This window comes from Carassius carassius, chromosome 31, assembly GCF_963082965.1.
Source record: "Carassius carassius chromosome 31, fCarCar2.1, whole genome shotgun sequence".
Taxonomy (NCBI): Eukaryota; Metazoa; Chordata; class Actinopteri; order Cypriniformes; family Cyprinidae; genus Carassius; species Carassius carassius.
In genome coordinates this window covers 3,812,743-3,832,461 of record NC_081785.1, presented here as the reverse complement: position 1 = coordinate 3,832,461, position 19,719 = coordinate 3,812,743, and the positions used below count along the sequence as shown (strand labels likewise).

Here is a 19,719-nt window from a genome sequence, read left to right as displayed (position 1 = left end):
ATGGAGCTAGTCATAGAGTTCTGCTTTTATCGTCCTGTAATAAGTTCCAGCTGGCTGCACATTGAGGGTGCACCAGTGCATTATATGAGATCAGTGCCCACGGAATACACACTCGTCTCTAGTGGGGCTCCAAAATTTTAAATCACAGATCAGTTTCGGTTCAGTAATAAGTGTACAATGTGTTTACACTGAAAAATGCATATAATTAAACACTGGATACCATCAAAAAAAAAAAAATCAATCTTGATATTGATTATAAAACGGCTAAAATCAATCTATTCCAGTGTTTCCTGCATTGGTTTTTAGTGGCAATGCATGAACAAACCCATACACATAACTGAATCTACCACCTTTCAGCAAAAGACGGCATATTTTATGCAGATAAAAAAAACAAAACTGCAAAATAATGGCAAGAAAACATGTCTTTCTATCGAGTTATCCTCACTGAGTGCATGTGCAATTATATACAGGCAGAGGTGGACTTAAACATTTGGCAAAGGTAGGCCACTGCCTTGGGCCCCCAAAAGCCAAGGGCCCCCTGAAATGCTTTTTATATGCGAGATGCGCGTTCAGTGTGGACGAACAGGTGGTGGTTGTTGTGTTCATTACCACGACAACCATTTGTACATCCGTGTTGAATGTGCTTCTTAGCAAAAGAAGGCCCTGTATGATTTCTGTGATGTAGAAAATTGGACGGAATGCCGGAATCCATTCATAAAAATGGAATTTAGGCTACTGTGTAACATGGAATGTGTTGGAATGAATGGCACATACACACGTTTTGTTTGCTAGTTTGCTAGCGATACGCTCAACGCTCGCGGTTGTCATCTGTAGTAGCTAAATAGTATTTTTTCCATTTAATATTCACATACACTAGTCCATATCACGGTTTGATTAAAGTGTGTTGAATTGCATTTAATTTATTAATTCAATATTTGATGAATTCCGTGACATTGCTCATTACCCAGTAAACTTCTGTTGTGTAGCACTTTGAATGTACAAAAATTAAAGGGTTTGTTTAATTTTCATTGGAATGAAAGATTAATGTTTTTGCCTTCATCAGAAAAATAAAATATACAACAGAATTTATAAAAAAATAAGTAAATAAAGTTAAATTACAAATTAAATTTCATAGGGCCCTATTATTGTATACAACCCTAAAAAGAATCATAATAAGCAAATGTGTATTGTACCCACTCAGCTGAATCCAAAATGTATACTTCTGAGTCCTAAAGACCACTGATATTTAGGGATTTTATCCAAGCATTAATTAAGTGTTAATCAAAAAAATGTCATATTTGTTTTCATATTAATTAATATTTTGCTATTATATTTACATTTATATTTACTCCTCTGAGCAACTTACCAATGAGACATTTTTACAGAAATATATTATGTGCTTCACAGTTAGATTAGAAAGCTATGCAGAAAAAAATCTCTTTGTGAACTGGCCTCACATCATTCAAACTGTACGCAAATGTCACCACTTTGCCAAAAAACATGGGGACAACCAAGATAAACAAGCACAATAAATCATTGAATTAAAGTTCTTTTTGGCAGGCAAGATTTGGAGTTTGGAATCTTGGAATAAGGATATATCAATGCAATTTCCCAAAGCTGACACATCCAAGAAAACGCTAAACTATATTAACCAAAGTAGAGATAATGAGAGCTCTCATTGATACAAGCAACAGACTATAGACACTCATATCTCAGACATATCACTCCAACCAGACTCCAAATAAACAACAGACCTCCAAGTTTTTGAGGCTAAATTCCTTTGTGGTTTTACATCTAGCTGTGCCTCGGCGGGGTCACATTTGGTATCAGGGCAGTAAATTTCCCTTTAGCCAATTTAAAGATAATTGAATAAACTAAGAAAAGAGGTCTTCACCCACAGATCATCCACAGTTTACAGACTGTCTCCATTCTTGGCTTTCCAAAGTGCTTTCTGATCACTCTATGGTCAGTTTTTCATTGGCAGGAATTGAAGTTGTCCATGCTGAAAAATTGCATCAATTAACCAACACCCAGATAATCTTAACTGAATCTCAGGGAACTCAAACAAGACGTCTAGTTGTTAGATTCCTCTAGTTGTTTGAGTTAACTCGGCCCTGATTGAAAGAAGACAGACTCGTCTTTCCTAATTCAATTTGCCATAACAGATTAATCAATCTCAGCTGAGTGCTGCACTTCCCAGTTAAGATGCACATTTATAGACACTGACCTGACTGGATTGATGTGGCAGGGTGACCTCTGATGAAAACAGGCCTCTATAAATAGGAGAAAGACATGTGTTTGTTTGTGCGGGCCGGGGGTCAGTGTCAGGGCAGAGATGACTGATTTAGACAATATCACTTACTGATACAAAAATCAGCACTGGAGTGTTTTGGAGAGGACATAATCTTGCCTGTCAATCCCTTCTTTTGCACTGGGTAGAAAGGGTCAATATGAACTCAGTGATGAATGTGTTCTCACTAGACACTGTTAACGGTCAATCATCTCCTCTCTAGTGTTCTCATTGATGAGGTGAGAGCACTGAACAGACACAAAATTACTGTTTTACTGTTTTTAATCAAATAAATGCAGCCTAGCTGAGCATAAGTGACTATAAAAAAATAAAGAAAAATCCGACCAACCCCAAAATACATAATGCTGTTCATGTTCATGGATGGATGGATGGATGGATGGATGGATGGCACTGTTAAACACACACACATCAACACACATTTCAATACCTGGGCAGCTGACTAATGCTAGAGGACAGATCTTTTTTCTCTAGCTTTTGTAAATTACTCAATCTCATAGAGAGAGATTGAGGACAGAAAGAAGGATCTGAAAGAGGGGGCGGGTTTTATCTGCCTGTCTTGATTGATTTTACAGATTGTGAGGTTTCATTGGGACTCTAAGCACACGCCTGCTGTGGGATCAGTAGGGGGGACGTGTTCATTTCTCCATACAATCACAATCACTGCTATGCACATATAAGGACAAGACAGCTCTATTAGTTATTTCTATAACACGTTTTAAATGGCCTGTTGTTCTATCCAACACACACATTAGACCATAAGCTTGAGCAAAGGATGCACGTCAAACATCACTCTACAGAGTAGGTTATTTATTTCCTTTTCTGTTGCCTTTGATTGATTTTAATTGACCTTGCTATTGAGATGTATTTTCTTATGAGTATTTAAAATGATCTGGGGTCTGCATGGGGCGGCTGCCTTCCCATGTAAACAGGCAGGAATAACATTCCCCGAGAGATTTTCCACTGTGTCTTTCTCTTGTGACTCTATACCTGACAAGCTGCAGTGTTAGAGATAACACATGGCTAAATACACAACCCACACTGAGTCTCAACCGTAAAAATTGATGCTTCTTTAACGCAAACTGTCTCATCCGCTGTAGGATTCTGACCCTGATCAGCACTGCTACAATATACTCTGCTGGAGTGGAGCTTATAGAGTTTAGTAAACCAGCTGGTAAATAGTCAACCCATGCAGAGCAACAAAAGAGACTCCTTACGTTTACTGATGGAAAGAAGACTCCAGTCTTAATTAATATGCCCTGTTGCTATGGCGATGAATTTTATTTGGTATTTTTACATCAATTTACAGTCAACATGGATATGGATTTTGAATATACAAATCTAGCATTATAATACACATGGGCACATTGTTCACCTTCCTTTATTGACATTCCACTTCAAAATTACAAAAAATAAGTAATTAGGTAATTTCCAAATAATAAAGCAAGCATGAAATGGTATGGACTTCTGTAAGTAAGTGAAGTGACATTCAGCCAAGTATGGTGACCCATACTCAGAATTTGTGCTCTGCATTTAACCCATCCAAAATGCACACACACAGAGCAGTGAACACACACACACACTGTGAACACACACCCAGAGCAGTGGGCAGCCATTTATGCTGCGGCGCCCGGGGAGCAGTTGGGGGTTCGATGCCTTGCTCAAGGGCACCTAAGTCGTGGTATTGAAGGTGGAGAGAGAACTGTACATGCACTCCCCCCCACCCACAATTCCTGCCGGCCCGGGACTCGAACTCACAACCTTTCAATTGGGAGTCCGACTCTCTAACCATTAGGCCACGACTTCCCGTATGTAATATTACATATGCGATAATGTTAATTAACTTCCATTATATGAACAGAACAGAAAACCCTTTTCAATTGGATCATGAAATGCAAGCTATGACATCAATCGGCAAATTTCCATATATTAAAAATTACACACACAAAACAGGGTTATTTGTAGAAATTATATAAAGCACAGACTATCCATTCTGCTTTTTTTAAATACACAAGTAAGTGAAGTACTTTGTAAATATATAATTATATTTTATTGTTTAGAATAAAAAAAGAAAAATATATTCATATATATTTTGAATATATGTTTATGTGTGTGTGTGTGTGTGTGTGTGTGTGTGTGTGTGTGTGTGTGTGTGTGTGTGTGTGTGTGTGTGAAAGAAAGTAATTTAAGAGGTGGTGGTAGTTGAAAAACTAATGGCATGCACTAATCAGTCATGCACCATAATACAAATTTTTAATTTCTTGCTGTATTTACATGCACATTTGCTAAATGAACACAACACTCAATCACACAGTCTTTGCGTTGTCATCAAGGGCTTATGCTATTTCTATGCCTGTGGGCGTTGTTTTCTTCATATTCAATTTAAAATTACAAACTGGCATGCAGAGCACTCACACATGAGTCGTTTCCTTAACATCAAACACACACACACGATACACACAAATCTGTGGCCTTTCTCCTCAGCCTACGGCTGTCTGCACTGGCTTGGGAAGTCAGAGGCTGTGCTACCTTAAAATAACACAGCAGTACTGTGGATAAACACAACAGAAGCCAGTATTTCAGGAGTGAAGGACAGAAGCTGAAAGCCCCCATTGGGTCATTCTTTGATCGCTCAGCGATGAAACAAAACAAAAAGAAAAAAGAAAACATTTTCAGTTAACCATTACAATGCCAAATTGCCCTGTCTTTCATTTAATCTGCATTCCAATTCTTATTTAAAGGTGTGGTTCACCCCAGAAAATATTTACATTATTTTATGATTATTTACCTCATGTCCTTATAAATTCTTCAGAATTATGGAAATGCCATGCAGGATTGGAACAACCCGAATGGTGAGAATAATAATGAACATTTGGGTAAACGGTTTCTTTATGGATGGATAAATAGATAGATACAGTATTTGTCACACTGTATATCTGAAAAAATCTCATAGCTAAAGTTTGTGCTGAGAATTGAATTTCTGTTTATTTAACAAAGAAAACTGAAAACTGAATTGAATTTACCCAAGCTAGCACACAGAATGTCATTATTAACTTCAGATCTGGACTTTCAGAGTTCAAAATTGGGGCTGCTGAAGTTCAGCAATGCATGGCACAATATAACAGACCTATAAATGCAATAGAAAACTGTCATTGAGTAATAGTGCAGCCTAGTAGTGTTGTGACTTAATGATGTTTTCGTTTATTGGGACAGTATGTGCAGTAATTTTTCAAGAATCTAGGTTTGAATCGAGCCAGACCTCCCATGAGCCATTTTTCTGCCTCCATCTACTCTTTCCTCATCCCCATTTCCCTCTCTCTCCCTCTCTTTGGCTTTCTGACATTGATAAATTGCTCTGAGTTGTGCAGGTAATTCATCTTCTGAGACCCCAGACCCAAATCTTCGGGTCTAAGAGTGTTCTCTGCCTCTGTTCTCGCTCTCGTTTCCCTCACATTCCCCTCAGCTCAAGGTTACTGTGCTCTGTAGTGCTGTTCAGAAACCATGCGACTAATTACTTCAACCTGAGAGGAGAAAATAGAGGACAGGGAAATACAAAAAGTGAGAATAAAGCTTGATATGCTGAGAAATGAGAGTAAAAGAGGACACAAAAGATGTATGGTGGGTCTTAAAAGCAATCCGCCACCATAATGTGACTTAATGGAAATTACTGACAAATAATTGGAGTAAAAAACTGGAGTTTAGTGGCTTTTAGTCTGTATATTAGATATTCAATTGTAATCCTAAGCATTAGAAAAAGGTCATTTTTGTTGGTTTCAGTTTCAGAAACAGACCAAATAAAGATTTTGTGTTCATTTACAAATAATTCAACAAATCTACATTTACATCTCCAATGGAAAGACAATTTTGTTATTCCTAATACTACCTTTCTATAATTAACATTAGCAAATAGAAAAGCAATGCAATACACTTGTGATATAACTACAGTCTATTGGCTATTTTGAAAAAACGAAGAAGCCTTTTAATATTCCCCACAACAGGAAATGTCAACTCAAGAAAGAAAACTCCAACCTCAGTCCACTGCATGTGTCTTGAAATCAATACAGCTACATTAACTATCTACCTACCTATAAGTCTTTTTTTTTTTCATGTATGGAAGTCCATCACAGATTCAGTAGAGTAATAAGTAATATGTGTAATTGCAAGGAAAAAAAGTCTGAATTGTGAGATAAAAAGTCTCAATTATCTTTTTATTAATTAATTAATTTTATACTTATATGAGAGACCAGAAGACTGGAACACATTCAACCATAGTGTGAACGTCAATGATCCACATCCCGTTTACATTATACAAAAGCATATTATATCAGCCTTTAATATGACAGCAGCCTTTAAAGGTTTTACCAAGAAAAGTTGCTTCTGATGTAAAGGCACTCTTGCTGTTATGTGTGTTGGCAGGTTCTAGTCCACTGGTGCATGCAGTAGAGACAGAAAGAGCAAGGTGACATTGTCCTGACATCATACTACATCATAATTTGGACACGTGCTAGAGCTCATCTGGAGGTTAATTCAGTTCTTTATTCATAATAACGAGTCACTCTGTTCCTCTACTGCATGTATGACCTCCAGCAAAGTGTAATGTCACCTAAAACTTTCACTAACCTGTCTACATGTCAAAAACCATTAAATGGTTCACCCAAAAATGAAAAATTATGCTTTAGGTTTTATTCACCCCTGTGGCATCCTAGGAGTATATGACTTCTTATTTTCAAGTGAATCCAGTCGGAGTTATATTAAAAATTGTCTTTGCTCTTTCAAACTGTTTAATGGCATGCATCAGTCAAAAAGAAGATAAATAAAAAGCACTCATCCATAAAGTAAATAGTGTCTCACACGGCTCTTGGGGGTGAACAAAGGTATCCTACGCGAATTAATTCGCTTATGTAAGAAGAATATCCATATTCAAAACATAATAATCACATGAATGTAGCTTGCGCCAACAGTTGTACACAGAAGTAGCTCCGTGCGGAACTAACCCTTTAAGGGAAAAACTGTGCATTTAATCCTTTCTTTTACAATGTCCTTGCAAATCTATTTTAGATCCAACTTTGGATAATCAGATGCTTGTAAAGTCAAAGACTCAGATGATGTCACTTCCTCTTATCATTTAAAGTGACAATTGACAATTATTTGAGGAAAAATAAGATTGATAGGGTGCAACAAAACTCTGATATTCTGACATTTCCAAAACTCTCTCTATATAAAAAAAGCTCTTCTATCTGAAAATGTAATATTAGTTGTTAGCAATTTATTGGAAAGGTTGTTTTATCTGTTTTCTATTCTGAGACAAAAGCCCCTAGTCTAATGGGTCACCAGTAAATCAGCTGGAATGTTGGAAACAAAAGAAAGCTCTAGTAAAATGTATCTCTTCTGATCTAACTCCATCTTCAGTTGTCCTCCTGACCTTTATGATGCCCTTGTCATTCACGGCATTCTCACTCATCCTCTTAACCTTCTTGATTTTGCAGAGGAATGCACTTAAACCTCTTGTAAAACATGGCATTTCAGAATGAATGACTCCATCTGTTTTCTTTTTCTCCCGTCTCTTTCTGTCAAAAGGTGTGTTTCCCTTGAACTCAAGCAAACAATGGAGACCCTCCATCCATTTCCTCTATCTGATCATGCCATGTCAAAAACACTAATAAGTCCTTGTTAAAGGCAGCATGCACAACGGTCTGGTGTAAGTTCTTTTAAAATATGGGGATTTAGCCTTTTTCAGTCAAACAACAAACATCGGGCCCATTAATAATTCAAAGAAAGCCTTCTCTGTTTATTACCATGAAGAAGAATGTGTAATCTTTATTAGACAAATGAACATGGGGAAATAATAGTATAATTATACAAAACAATACAAAACAAGATATGCAATATAAATGGGTAAATAAATGTAAGAAAAGAATAAACAATCACAATTCAGTAGGCAAATACAATGTTGAGTCACTGGAAGATTTTCTAACTTCAATCTTAAATGTAAAAAAAAATTGCATTAAATAATATTTCATTAGCCGCTATAGGTAAATTATAAGGAGAATAACAATGTGCAGGAAACTGTAAAACTGTTTGCACTACAAACCAATGTGTTCATAATTAAGATAATACATTAAAATAATATGATAAGAAACACCAACTTTCAAAATCAAGCAGCAAAACTGTTATGTTCAGCTAAAAATCGCTGGACGGAGTGTACGCAGATGAGACTGGAAGCCAGACCCATAGAATTCACAAATGGCCCCGCCCATTTTTACGACAAAGAAAAGGTGGATAGTGTTTGTATGGAGAGCCCAGGATGGAAGGTTGCTTCAAAACTTCAAATCTTCAAAGCAGAGGTCCCTAGCAACATCAACGACCTCTATGGAGGAAACAGCCCTGTTGTTGTGTGGTGGGGCAATTAAAAAATGTGTTAGTCAGGTTAAAAGCCAAGGAATGACCCTCTCCACATGTGCGTAAAACCAGTGATTGCATGAGAGATCACAGCAGTGTTGACAACAAAGGTAAAGTGGAGTTCATGTAGACTAGCACTGCTAATGAGAGATACTTTACATATGGCTTATCACTACTGTTTACAAATGAGGTTGAGCACGTGTTCGTAATCTATGTAAGTGCAACAAAAATAATAGTGCCACAATTATAATACTTGATTCGGATTGGGCAATGCTGTGTCATTTATCAGCGTCCCAGGCAACTATTTGTTTTATATAGCTTGTGCTAGTTTCATGTTTCATGTCATGCTTGCTTTAAGATCACGTAATAAAATTGTAACTAAAATCAATATTTCACATCTATGTATTTACATATCTGTTATTCTGCACAAAATAAACCCCTTCAGTTTGCTAGAAAAACCCTGGACTTAGTGGTAGAGTGCAGTTCCGTAATTAACCTCCAGGAGTTCACGAACCCTGCCTTAAATGTCCTAGAAATTGTTTTGTGTTCAGGTTTTATCTAGCTGTGATTCTTTAGGAATTTTCACTTCATCCTTTTTAAATCAGCTGAGCACGAAGGACATGACATGGCATTTAGTCCAAAATATCATAGTAAATAACTTCATCCAAAATGCTTTGAAAAATAAAGTGGGAATTCAATGTTTAAAAGGCCACTAAACAAACAAATAAAATGCATTCAGTTGGACAGAATGAAAAAACAACATGCAATTTGCAACACTTCCAATACAAATTCTTCACAGGTATCTAGTGAGTACTTGCAATGCTTTCCTTGTGAGCACAAAACCCATGCTCAGAACTCCAGCTGTAGGCTGAAACCTACACATTCAACACATCAAACCATCCAGTCTCCAGAGATACATTACACAAGTCTATCGAAATCTTTCATACTATTTTCACACAAAAACAAAGCCATGAGTGACTAATGTAAACCAGCAGTGCTGATCGCTGCCTAAAAATCACAGCTCTACTGAACCAGGCGGTATCCTTCTTCAAGGCAGTTCTACTTTGATCATGGACAACTTCGATCCGGCTCGGTCCATCTAATCCCTGTGAGATCGATCACCCATGTTCAAGATTAGGGAAGAACCTGATGTTTTCTCTGACTTGGTTCTGGGGTGGATTACAGGCCTTCATGCTTTGGAGGAAGTGCTGGCAGTGATTATGGGGTACAGCAGCAACCTGACTGGACTCTTGAAATATAGTTTTCAGTTCCACTACAAAACAAACCACCCACTCCACAAAACCTACAGTGGGGTTAAACATCTTCTGCATTTGACACTGTGAAATTTGTGTTTATGGGACTGGATGCTGTTCGACATCATACTGACGTAATTATTAGCTGAGAAAGTGTTGTTTTACACACACAAAACAAAATCACAGTAATATTGCCCAAACTGTGCTTAGATTTAACAAGACACCAAGCCTGCAATCAAAATATAAAACTCTAACATTTCTCTTTACCCTCATTGTATGTGAATAAATGTCTTCTTTCAATCATACATTGTCCTGACATTGAATTTTGGGCACCCACCATCAGAAACTATATTTAACTAAATATCAACATCTTATAACTTTGCTGGCCTGCTGGGATACTTGTTCAAAAGAAGCAAAACTCACTGAATTCAAAGACCTACAAAACCTTTGAGCTATAATACAGCAAACACACATTGAAAATAAATCTTTCAACATTTCATACCTATGAAAAAAGCAGGTTTTTAAGACTAACCATTACCTGCTGTGAGACAGAACAGAAATGGTTCATAAAGCACTGGACCATGTTGTTGTGAATCTAAGTTTCAACCTTTAAACAGCTTTGACTTAAAATGGTTGTCAACAATCCTCCATTGTTATAAGAATCTATCAGGTCTGTAAAGGAACCATATAATATTCACAGTCATTTCCAACAAGAAGTAATCTGTGCTCCCCAAATGAGCACACCAATCCTACAGAGACATGCATGTTCAGTTCTCCCATTGCTGAGCTGTATTCATATCTGCCCTAGTGACACCATTACACCCTGGCGTCAAGACAAAGCCTGTTATGGGACAGGAGGGAGTGCCGTTTCCATAGAACGCATGTTGGATTGAGCTGAAGTCAGCAACCCCTTCCCATTTATTCCTACCATTCTGGATTGAAAAAGTGACCTATTTATATGATAATGCTTTGCTCACCTGAGAGGCATAAAAAGAGCATTAAAGGTTAAATATGTATGAAGCTCACGCCCATAACGTGTTGCTGCTGTGGTTCTGTTGGAAATGGGAGCTGTGTGTGCATGGGATTGAAATTCTGTTCAGTGGGTGTGATCTAAAGCGAAACCTCAGGGGACGTTCACAATGCAGCAAGTCCCACAGCACAAGTTCTGTGAGCTGTAGGCTACTACTGTTACAGTAATCTCCGTTCCATTCACAGTTATATTCCTACTTCAGGAACTACTTGTAAGATGAAGTGTAAGCATGGTTGGTGTTTAATTGTCAATGGAAGAACCATTTTGGGTTCCAAAAGAACCTTTCAGTGAACAGTTCTTAAAAGAAATACATTTTTTAATGGAAAGAAGATGTTCATAATCTGAAGAATCTTTTTCCATAATACAGAACCTTCAAAATAAAGAACTCTTAAAAATAAAGATTCGTTATTGGCATCTATGGTTCAAGGTTCTTTGGGTTCTTCTATGGCAAAATGGTTCTTCTATGGCATCGCTGTGTTTCTTGTAGTGGAAAGGTTCCATGGATGTTAAAGGTTCTTCATGGAACCATAGAAGCCAGTAAAGAACCTTTATTTTTAAGAGTAATGGTAACCTTTATTCTGCATTTATAAGATCATCAACAGAGCACAATTTTACATGTTTTAAATCCTTTTTTCAAGTTTTTACCATCAGAAACTGTAGGAATTCTGAGTTTTATAAGTCAATGTTCATCACTTCCCTCTACTCTATTGCACTTTTAAAAAAAAGGAAATTAGAATTTTTTTCTTTGAGTACAATGGAATGCAGCATACTGCAAGGTCCCCAGATGGATTGCTTATCAGAATTAGGCTTTTTCCTTTAGTTCATATCACAACACTGCTCACTAATCACCATATGGGTGAAGATCCTGCTGAGAAAAGCCCAAACACTCAGTTATGTCTCCTTTAAAATTGCTTCGGGCTTAAAGAGCACTCTCATGGCCACTCTGTTCTCCAGTGATCCCCTCTCCTTAACATCAGCCCCTCCTCCTCCAGCTCACTTTAATGGGTACCTCCAGGTCATTTGCAGCTGGCAGAACTGGCCGTAAAATCTGGAGACCAACAACAGGTCTGAAACACGAGCCACAGCCACACCGGATCAATGCTGCTCTTTAAAAACAACAAAATGCTAATTTTACACAGGTTTATGACATCAGCTTACACACAGACCATGATAAGGAGATCTAAATGCAGATGTAATGGTTTGGACTACTGAGGGTCAGATTTTTATTTTATTTTATTTTATTTTTTTAAAGGATAAACAGTGCAATTATTGAAATGAAGAACATAATAGATGCCATATGTTTTTGTTGCTTAAATTTAAAGCATTGCAATGTGATCACATTATAGTTCTTAACATTTTAACACAAGCAGAGGAGTTATGGAGTTATTTATATATAGCAGAGCACAAAAGTAATAGCACAGTATCAAATACTGATACTGAAGCTCTATATCACATTGTTCGTGACAGCACAGCGCCCCCTGTTCTTCTTAATGGATAATTATTGAATTAGACAAAATGTGGTTTGGTTTTCATGGGGCGCAAAAAGAACCGCTGATCAATAATATAAAAAGATAGGATATTTCTGTAAGCCATTTATTTCTAGGTGTAAATCATACTGCTGATTTGCTTATACACAGCTCCCGTTGTTAGACGCTGAAAATGAGTACACGGCGAAACTTGTTATTTACGCGCACATGCATCCAATTACGCAATGCATATTTACCTATATATATATAGTTTGTGCTTATGATTTGAGCTCTTGTGGAATCCACTCCAAGTTCTGGTGCAGTACTACCTTAGGTGTCCCAAGCCAAAACCGAATAACTTATCAAAAGGGATAAATGCGCTTCTCTGTGCACTCAAGCTCGCCACCAAAGCCAAATAATTGTATGACGTGTTTCTTTAACAATCTGTTTCACTTTACAGTCTTTTTAAATCAAAGGAAAAAGCTTATAGTCAGCAATTAATTTAGCTCACTTTGGCCAGTTCCATCATGATGTCAGACTTCTGGAAGCGCACAGGAATAATAGCGACAGTGGAACAGTAATGCGCTGCAGTGCCGTCTATGTTCAGCACTCCGCCCCTCGTACAACACTTCTGTGTGTTTTCAGTTCAATGCAAAGCTGCTATTTTCTTTCTCTTTTAATTTTTATTGTTTATTTTGTAAGTTACGGTATGTTTTGAAGGGAATTAGTAGCATAGCACGACAAAATCAAATTTAATTCTTGTTTGAAAGCATCACGTTGTGGATTTCTTGGTCAAGATTTATGTCCAAAATTACGCACTGTAATGCTGGAGTTCATTTATAACACTCCAGCATGGATATCTGTACATCTCATATTTCTGCATGACGCATGGTCAAAAACTGATTCAGCCTACCTTGCTAGAGTAGGGTCCGGGAATGAGTAGTTTTAATGCCTGTCTCTTCAGCTCCACCAGTCGAGCGTTGCAGTTCTCGCACCAGATGCCCCGATCAGAACCAGGTGAGCTCCCGCTACCCGAGGCAGGAGAGCCAGTGCCGAACCCTGGAGATCCGCCTAAAGAACCGGGCGAACCGGTGTTGATTCCAGGCGATATAGTAACAGGTGAGCCCGAGAAAGAGCCCGGGGATGATATTCCAGATCCGGGGGAAGGGGTTCCCGAGGACCCGGGCATGGAGCCCGCGCCTTCAGGGACCGGGCGACTGGCGCTCCGGGACTCTTCATAAGCCTTCCGGTACCAGGTTTCAGGAGAGAATGATGGTGACTTCGTAGGGGATGAATCGGTCATCTGCAAGAAATTATAGTTGAGGATGAAAAGCAATGATTGAAACATTAATGTCTGGGTTACATATATGGTAAATGTAAAAAGTGTGCAAAGTGGTCTATTATTTTGCATATTGAGTTTGAAATTAAATTAGATTTTCTTCACTATAAGATAATTGCCCTGAATACGTAAATATGCATATATGAATACATAACTTTACATAAAATACCTATAATAAACATAAGAAATCTTACCCCATATTTTCTACTCCTGGTGCCAGATCTGTCTTTATTCCCTGTTAGAGAGGTCATGATAAAGCCTGATAAAAAGGGACTGATGAAATAACTATGCTCCCTGTTACATCCGTAACCAAAAGATCCAAAAATCAATCTCTGGTCAGTTCAGTAGCCCTTCTGAAGTCCAGTCTCAGCGACTAGTAACATGCAAAATTCTATCCATCTTCCACAGTGGAATATGAATAACAGATGGTCCAATTTTGAAATGTCCAACAGTGGATAATCAAATTCTTTCTTATGCACCCTGATATTCTGAATCCATGTGCAGTGCTTTAGATTTTAAAGCATCCCAGCACAAGCTCATTTTCCCATGCATATGGAGTTATGTGAAGCGCAGGCTGACAGTAGATCAGGCTGTTGGAGGACTGATCTCTGCGCTGCTCTCACTCCAGAGGAGCGCACACATCTGTCTCTGGGTAGATTGGCCACGCCCCCCAACGAATAGCATGTCCGAGATCTACAGACTGACATGTGGGAGTGTACTGTTGTCCACACGCTAAACTAAACTACTAGTTTCTTTATTAAAAGTCAATTTCGATTTTATTGTCAAGAATTATATCAGTGTTGTTTTGTTAGCAGTTCGTCTCGCGCAACAAAAATGGAATTGAACTAAATATGAACTATATGTTTATCTACGTATTTTTATTCATATGTGCAGATTTATAATAAATAACAATGACAACATTAGCCTAATCTAATTTATGTGGTTACTCAAAAATGTGTATAAACTACATAAATGTAAACACGCATATTTTTTTTATTACGACCATTTACGATTTTAAATCAGTCATAAACTCAATACAACGAATATGATTAAACTTTTTTGGAGCATACTATTAGCAACATAAACATTTTTTTTATTTAAAATTGAATAATATGATATTTTAAATAATATCATGATATTAAAATATTATAAAGAGTTCCAGGTCAATGGTCAATTGTCAAATGCTCAAAAATCTTCAACGGCTTACACTGCTCTAAACATGTCATTTAAACCACTGAAGTTATTATGAAACCAACAACAAACATTTGCAATATAATTTTGCAATATTTGGCAGTATTTCTTAATTGACCAAACCCTTTTGAATTGGAATGAATACACATGGTCAATATTGTTTTGGTTGTATTGTTAGTAGGAATTTGAAGGGACATTTTGTAAGCATGGGAGAGTAGCGCCACCTACTGCTCACACAACTAAAATAAACACACCCAACTATAACCCATATCTTTATTCGAGACGGTAAGAATGGAACGGAAATGAACAAACGACCATCAGTTTTTAGTAAAATGAAACAGTAATGCTTTATCTTACATACTTAAGATAAAGATACACCTATATAACCTTAGCATAAACAAAAAGAAAACTGTCATAAACCTAAAAGCTCAATATTGCCCAGATTATTTGTTAATCTATCTTTGGACCACTGAATCTTCACCTTTACTTAATGATACATAAAAAAGCACATACAAACAGGAAAGGCTGAGATGGTTATTGTAACCTTTTCCAGTTTTTACAATATTCTTCACAATACTTCATGAACTATTTTGGGTTTCTCAGATTACACTAAAGATATATTTAGTTGCACACTATTCTCTGAGAGTTATGCATTTCATTGTTGTGTAAGCTATGTAGATAAAGTAAACTCAGAAAAAAAATTCTAACTTCAATTGTAATAAAATTACAGTGTTTTCTGATCAGATAATTTTTTTAAAAGCATAGAATTTCATGTAATGCCACCAACATGCAACTTCCTTTCTGTAAAGTCCATCATAAGTCATGTGCTTCTCTGGTCAGTTCACAGGGGGGCATTTCGGTTCCCGGTATCTCCCCTACACACATGCACTCACGGGGCAAAGTTTAATTCGGAAAAAAATGAGCTGCAAGAATATGCCACCCCTTCACAAAATCTGTGTATCAGACTCTGCTAATGAAACTGAAAGAAGAAAGACACCACACACTGACTTGATAATGAAGCTCTCAGACACACATTTGGCCTTAGAAACCTGCCTCATTAATAAGGAGAATGATTCATCAGTCTATGATACACCGTCTCAGTCTTGCACACATTCTCCACTTTAAAGCCTGTTTGAATAATTATTAATAGGGTAACATATCATCATATTGTGTAATTTTGCCAAATTATATAATAAGATATTAGTATTTGGGCATTATGAACACCATTAATGATGTATATCATGGGTAAAGAATCAAAATAACATGTAAAGTATATTATTTATTATGGTAACTGAGATGATACCTTGATCCTAACTCTATAAAACTACTTATATATTCAATCTATTCATGCCATCAGCCATCATCGAGTGTCATCAAAGGTCACCATGCTCACAAAGTCCTTGTAGAGACTGACATTTTTATCAGGATCAACAGCTGCAGACAGCATTTCATCTATCTCTTCCTGTGTGAAGGACTCTCCTTCAGAAGACAGAGAAATTAAGAAACTTCACTTGACGTCTTTGTGGATTCCTTGCATTGTTAAAGTTTGTGACAAATGCATTGCACATCGATTTCAAAATATCAGAAGCCTATCCTAAAATACAAACCACTACTTTTTTTAACCTTCTTGTGTTAAATATTTGGTCAGTTCCTCTGGTTCCAAGTGGCCTTTTTTCTGTTGCTCTAACACCTTTAATAGAGATAACAATACCATTACATTAATTCATTCTATTGGTCCAAGGTATTCATCTTTTATATCCAGTTAAAGGTTTTTGAAGTTATTCAAACAACAAAATAACAAAAATGTTTAAGTGTGTCAGAGCAGTAGGCACCTTAAAGGCCTGAAGGAGCAGGTCTTCTGTAATAGGACGGAACCTGCAATAAAAAGGAGAACAGCTAAAATTGTCACCACTACAGGACTTTTAAATCAAAAATGTGTAAAGTGGTTCATCTATTGTATGTTTCATAGCTGAAAAAACTTCACAGAATTTTTGGGCATATCTGATCTTGTCCCTCGCATGTTTTCAGGTGTACAATTGGAAATAATAATTGTAAATTGATTTTTAGATTCACACTAACAAAAGTGTGGTGGTCAGTGTTATTTTAGAATAATTTTTATATAAATTATAATATTTTGAATTAACTTTTATTTTTTTGTTTTTGTTTTAAATTTATTTTAATATATATATATTTATTGTTTTATATATATTTATATATTATTTAAAACAATATATATATATATATATATATATATATATATATATATATATTATTTAGCTTCAATGTATTTTTAACTTAAAACTTGTTATTTTATTTAGTTTTTTTTTTAAGATTAAGGTTTTTTTTCTTCTTTTCTAATACTTATTTCAGTTTCAGCTTTATTTCAATTACCAAAACAATTTTTTGTATTTTTAGTGAACTATAACAACACTATATGTGAAAAAAAAAAAATTATTGCATAAGTATTCAACAGAAATCACTGAGATGACATGAAGGTAATTTTTTTAATCATTTATATTTTAAATAACAAAATGGCCATATTGGACAACACCATTTAGACACAGAAAGTCAATTAAAAACAATCGGTTTTGGCAGGGATATCTAATTATTTATTGTGCCTTACTTGCGCTCAAACAGGATCTTAGTCATAGTAGGAAGAAACTTCTCATAGCGCACAAAAAGCAGTGGGCTCTTCACCTTCTAGCTGCAGAAACAGTTACACATCATAATTCATTATCCACCCAGCCTGCAAGAGTTAATATCTAAATGGACTAAATGTAAAAACAAACCACAGACCTCAGCAATGATATCATGTAATTCGGCTTCCGATGGAAAACAGCCAAGTGAACGGATAATGGTGCCTATTTCTCTTTTACAATGAAACATATAAGGGTTAAACTTATAAGTCACCCTCATATGGAAAACATAAGCGCTGCCAGTGAGCAAATCTGAAGATAAATACTTAAGTATGAAAGAAAGCAAGTTTGAAAACAATGAGATGTTACCTGACATCAACAGTCTTGTTGCATTCGTGATCAAACACGTCAAATGCATTACTTATCCTTTTCTGAGTTTCTGCTCTAGATAATGGATTCTAACAAAATGAAATTATGTATTTCAGCTAATTTTACGAAACAAAGCGATTTTAGAAGTCTCAGTCACTACTTTATCCTATGTATATAAATGACTATACTTTAATTTTATTTAATTTTCCTAGCAACCAGGCAGTCTTGTCCAGTCTGTCTCGTTTACTTTGCTACTCAACGTTAGCTAGAAATGTATACGATACTTTACACAAACCATTTCGTGGATAACAATTGTAATAATGACAACTGAGCTACAGACAACACAAAAAGTGTACAAATGCAAACGTTACTATGTAAGTTATATCGTAAGCTTGAAAAAGGAAAAAAGTTTCATCATTACCCGCGTTGAACTTGTCCGCCATGTCCAAAACACTGGTTGCTAGGTAACGTGGACACTGACTGTTCTTGTGATTATTTATTCGTGACGTCGTTACTCACGTTGGAGTTTTGAAAATCATTTTTGTATTTTATTTTATTACAAAAATGTATTATATATAGCCTTTAGGGAAAAAAATCGCACTTTGACATTGAATAATAAAACGATACCATATTAGTTAATAATATATAAAATTGTTTGTTTATTATTTGCCACCTGTATTGTATTCATATTTATTTATTTATTTATTTTAACTGCATTCTGTGTATACATGAAAACTGACTGTAATTGTTTTGAAAACCTCTAAAATGTATTACAGTTTAGTCTCAAGAAAAAGTTATAGGCCAGGAACGGCAGTTTATGTAAAATTATGTTCTCTTACAATGCTGATATGTTAATATAGTAGCTACTTTAATGTCCTCTTGTGGCATTAAATAATACAATGATACTAAATTATTGACTTAGTGATGTTTAATATTATGCTACTGTTTATAACATACAATTTTTATATAAATAGCATATAGCCTTTAATTTAAAAAAAGGAAATTCAAAAACGGTTTATACTGTTAAATATACGGCACATTAATATATGCTTTTATGGGCTCTTGTGTCATTAAACAGTAAAATGATACTACAATAGCAATATTTTATATTATACTAAACACTTTTAGAAAAGTCATTTATTTTGTCTAATATTTGCCTAAACTGTACTGTATTTATTTACTTACTTCACTGCAAAGTAACAGTAATTGTTTTGTAAGTGTTTTGCAAAACAAATTTCTCTAAAATGTATATAAATTTAATCTAGCCTTTAAAAGGCTATATTCAAATAAAGGGTCTTTATTTGACCCTTTAACTTTAGCACTCACTATTCAAATTCTATTCTTAATAAAAAAACAAATCTACCTTTCTAAACTTTTTGTATTCTATTTTCTTTTCATTTATTATACAACTATAAAAAAGACCTCTAACACTAACATGCTCTATTCTTTTTCTATTCTATCTGTTTTCTTTTTATTTATTATATTATTTAAAAGCCCTTGCTACATGTACTGTGTTTAAGCTAACTGAGACTTGTTATAGCACATATATCATTGCTCTTTTATTGTTTTTTAATGGCTTCCATTGTCCTCATTTGTAAGTCGCTTTGGATAAAAGCGTCTGCTAAATGACTAAATGTAGAATTGTAAATGTAATGTAAAAAAAAAGAAAAACAAGAATTAAGATTTGCAATTTATGTAAAATGACGAAGACTGGCAATGTTGATATCC

General features: G+C 35.8%; 1 protein-coding gene and 1 pseudogene across 1 annotated transcript in view; both read right to left on the bottom strand.

Moving 5' to 3' along the window:
- LOC132111361 (kinesin-like protein KIF26B) overlaps positions 1-14,400 on the bottom strand; it is a 149,187-nt gene extending 134,787 nt beyond the window's left edge. The window contains exons 1-2 of the mRNA XM_059518583.1: positions 13,990-14,400; positions 13,370-13,759 (exon numbers count right to left, since the gene is read on the bottom strand). Of these exons, the coding sequence (XP_059374566.1) occupies positions 13,370-13,759; positions 13,990-14,046 (447 nt within the window). The 5' untranslated portion in view covers positions 14,047-14,400. The remainder of the gene's footprint in view (positions 1-13,369; positions 13,760-13,989) is intronic.
- Positions 14,401-15,291: 891 nt separating this feature from the next.
- LOC132111892 (dynein regulatory complex protein 8-like) lies at positions 15,292-18,434 on the bottom strand (annotated as a pseudogene).
- Between the last annotated feature and the right edge of the window lie 1,285 nt (positions 18,435-19,719).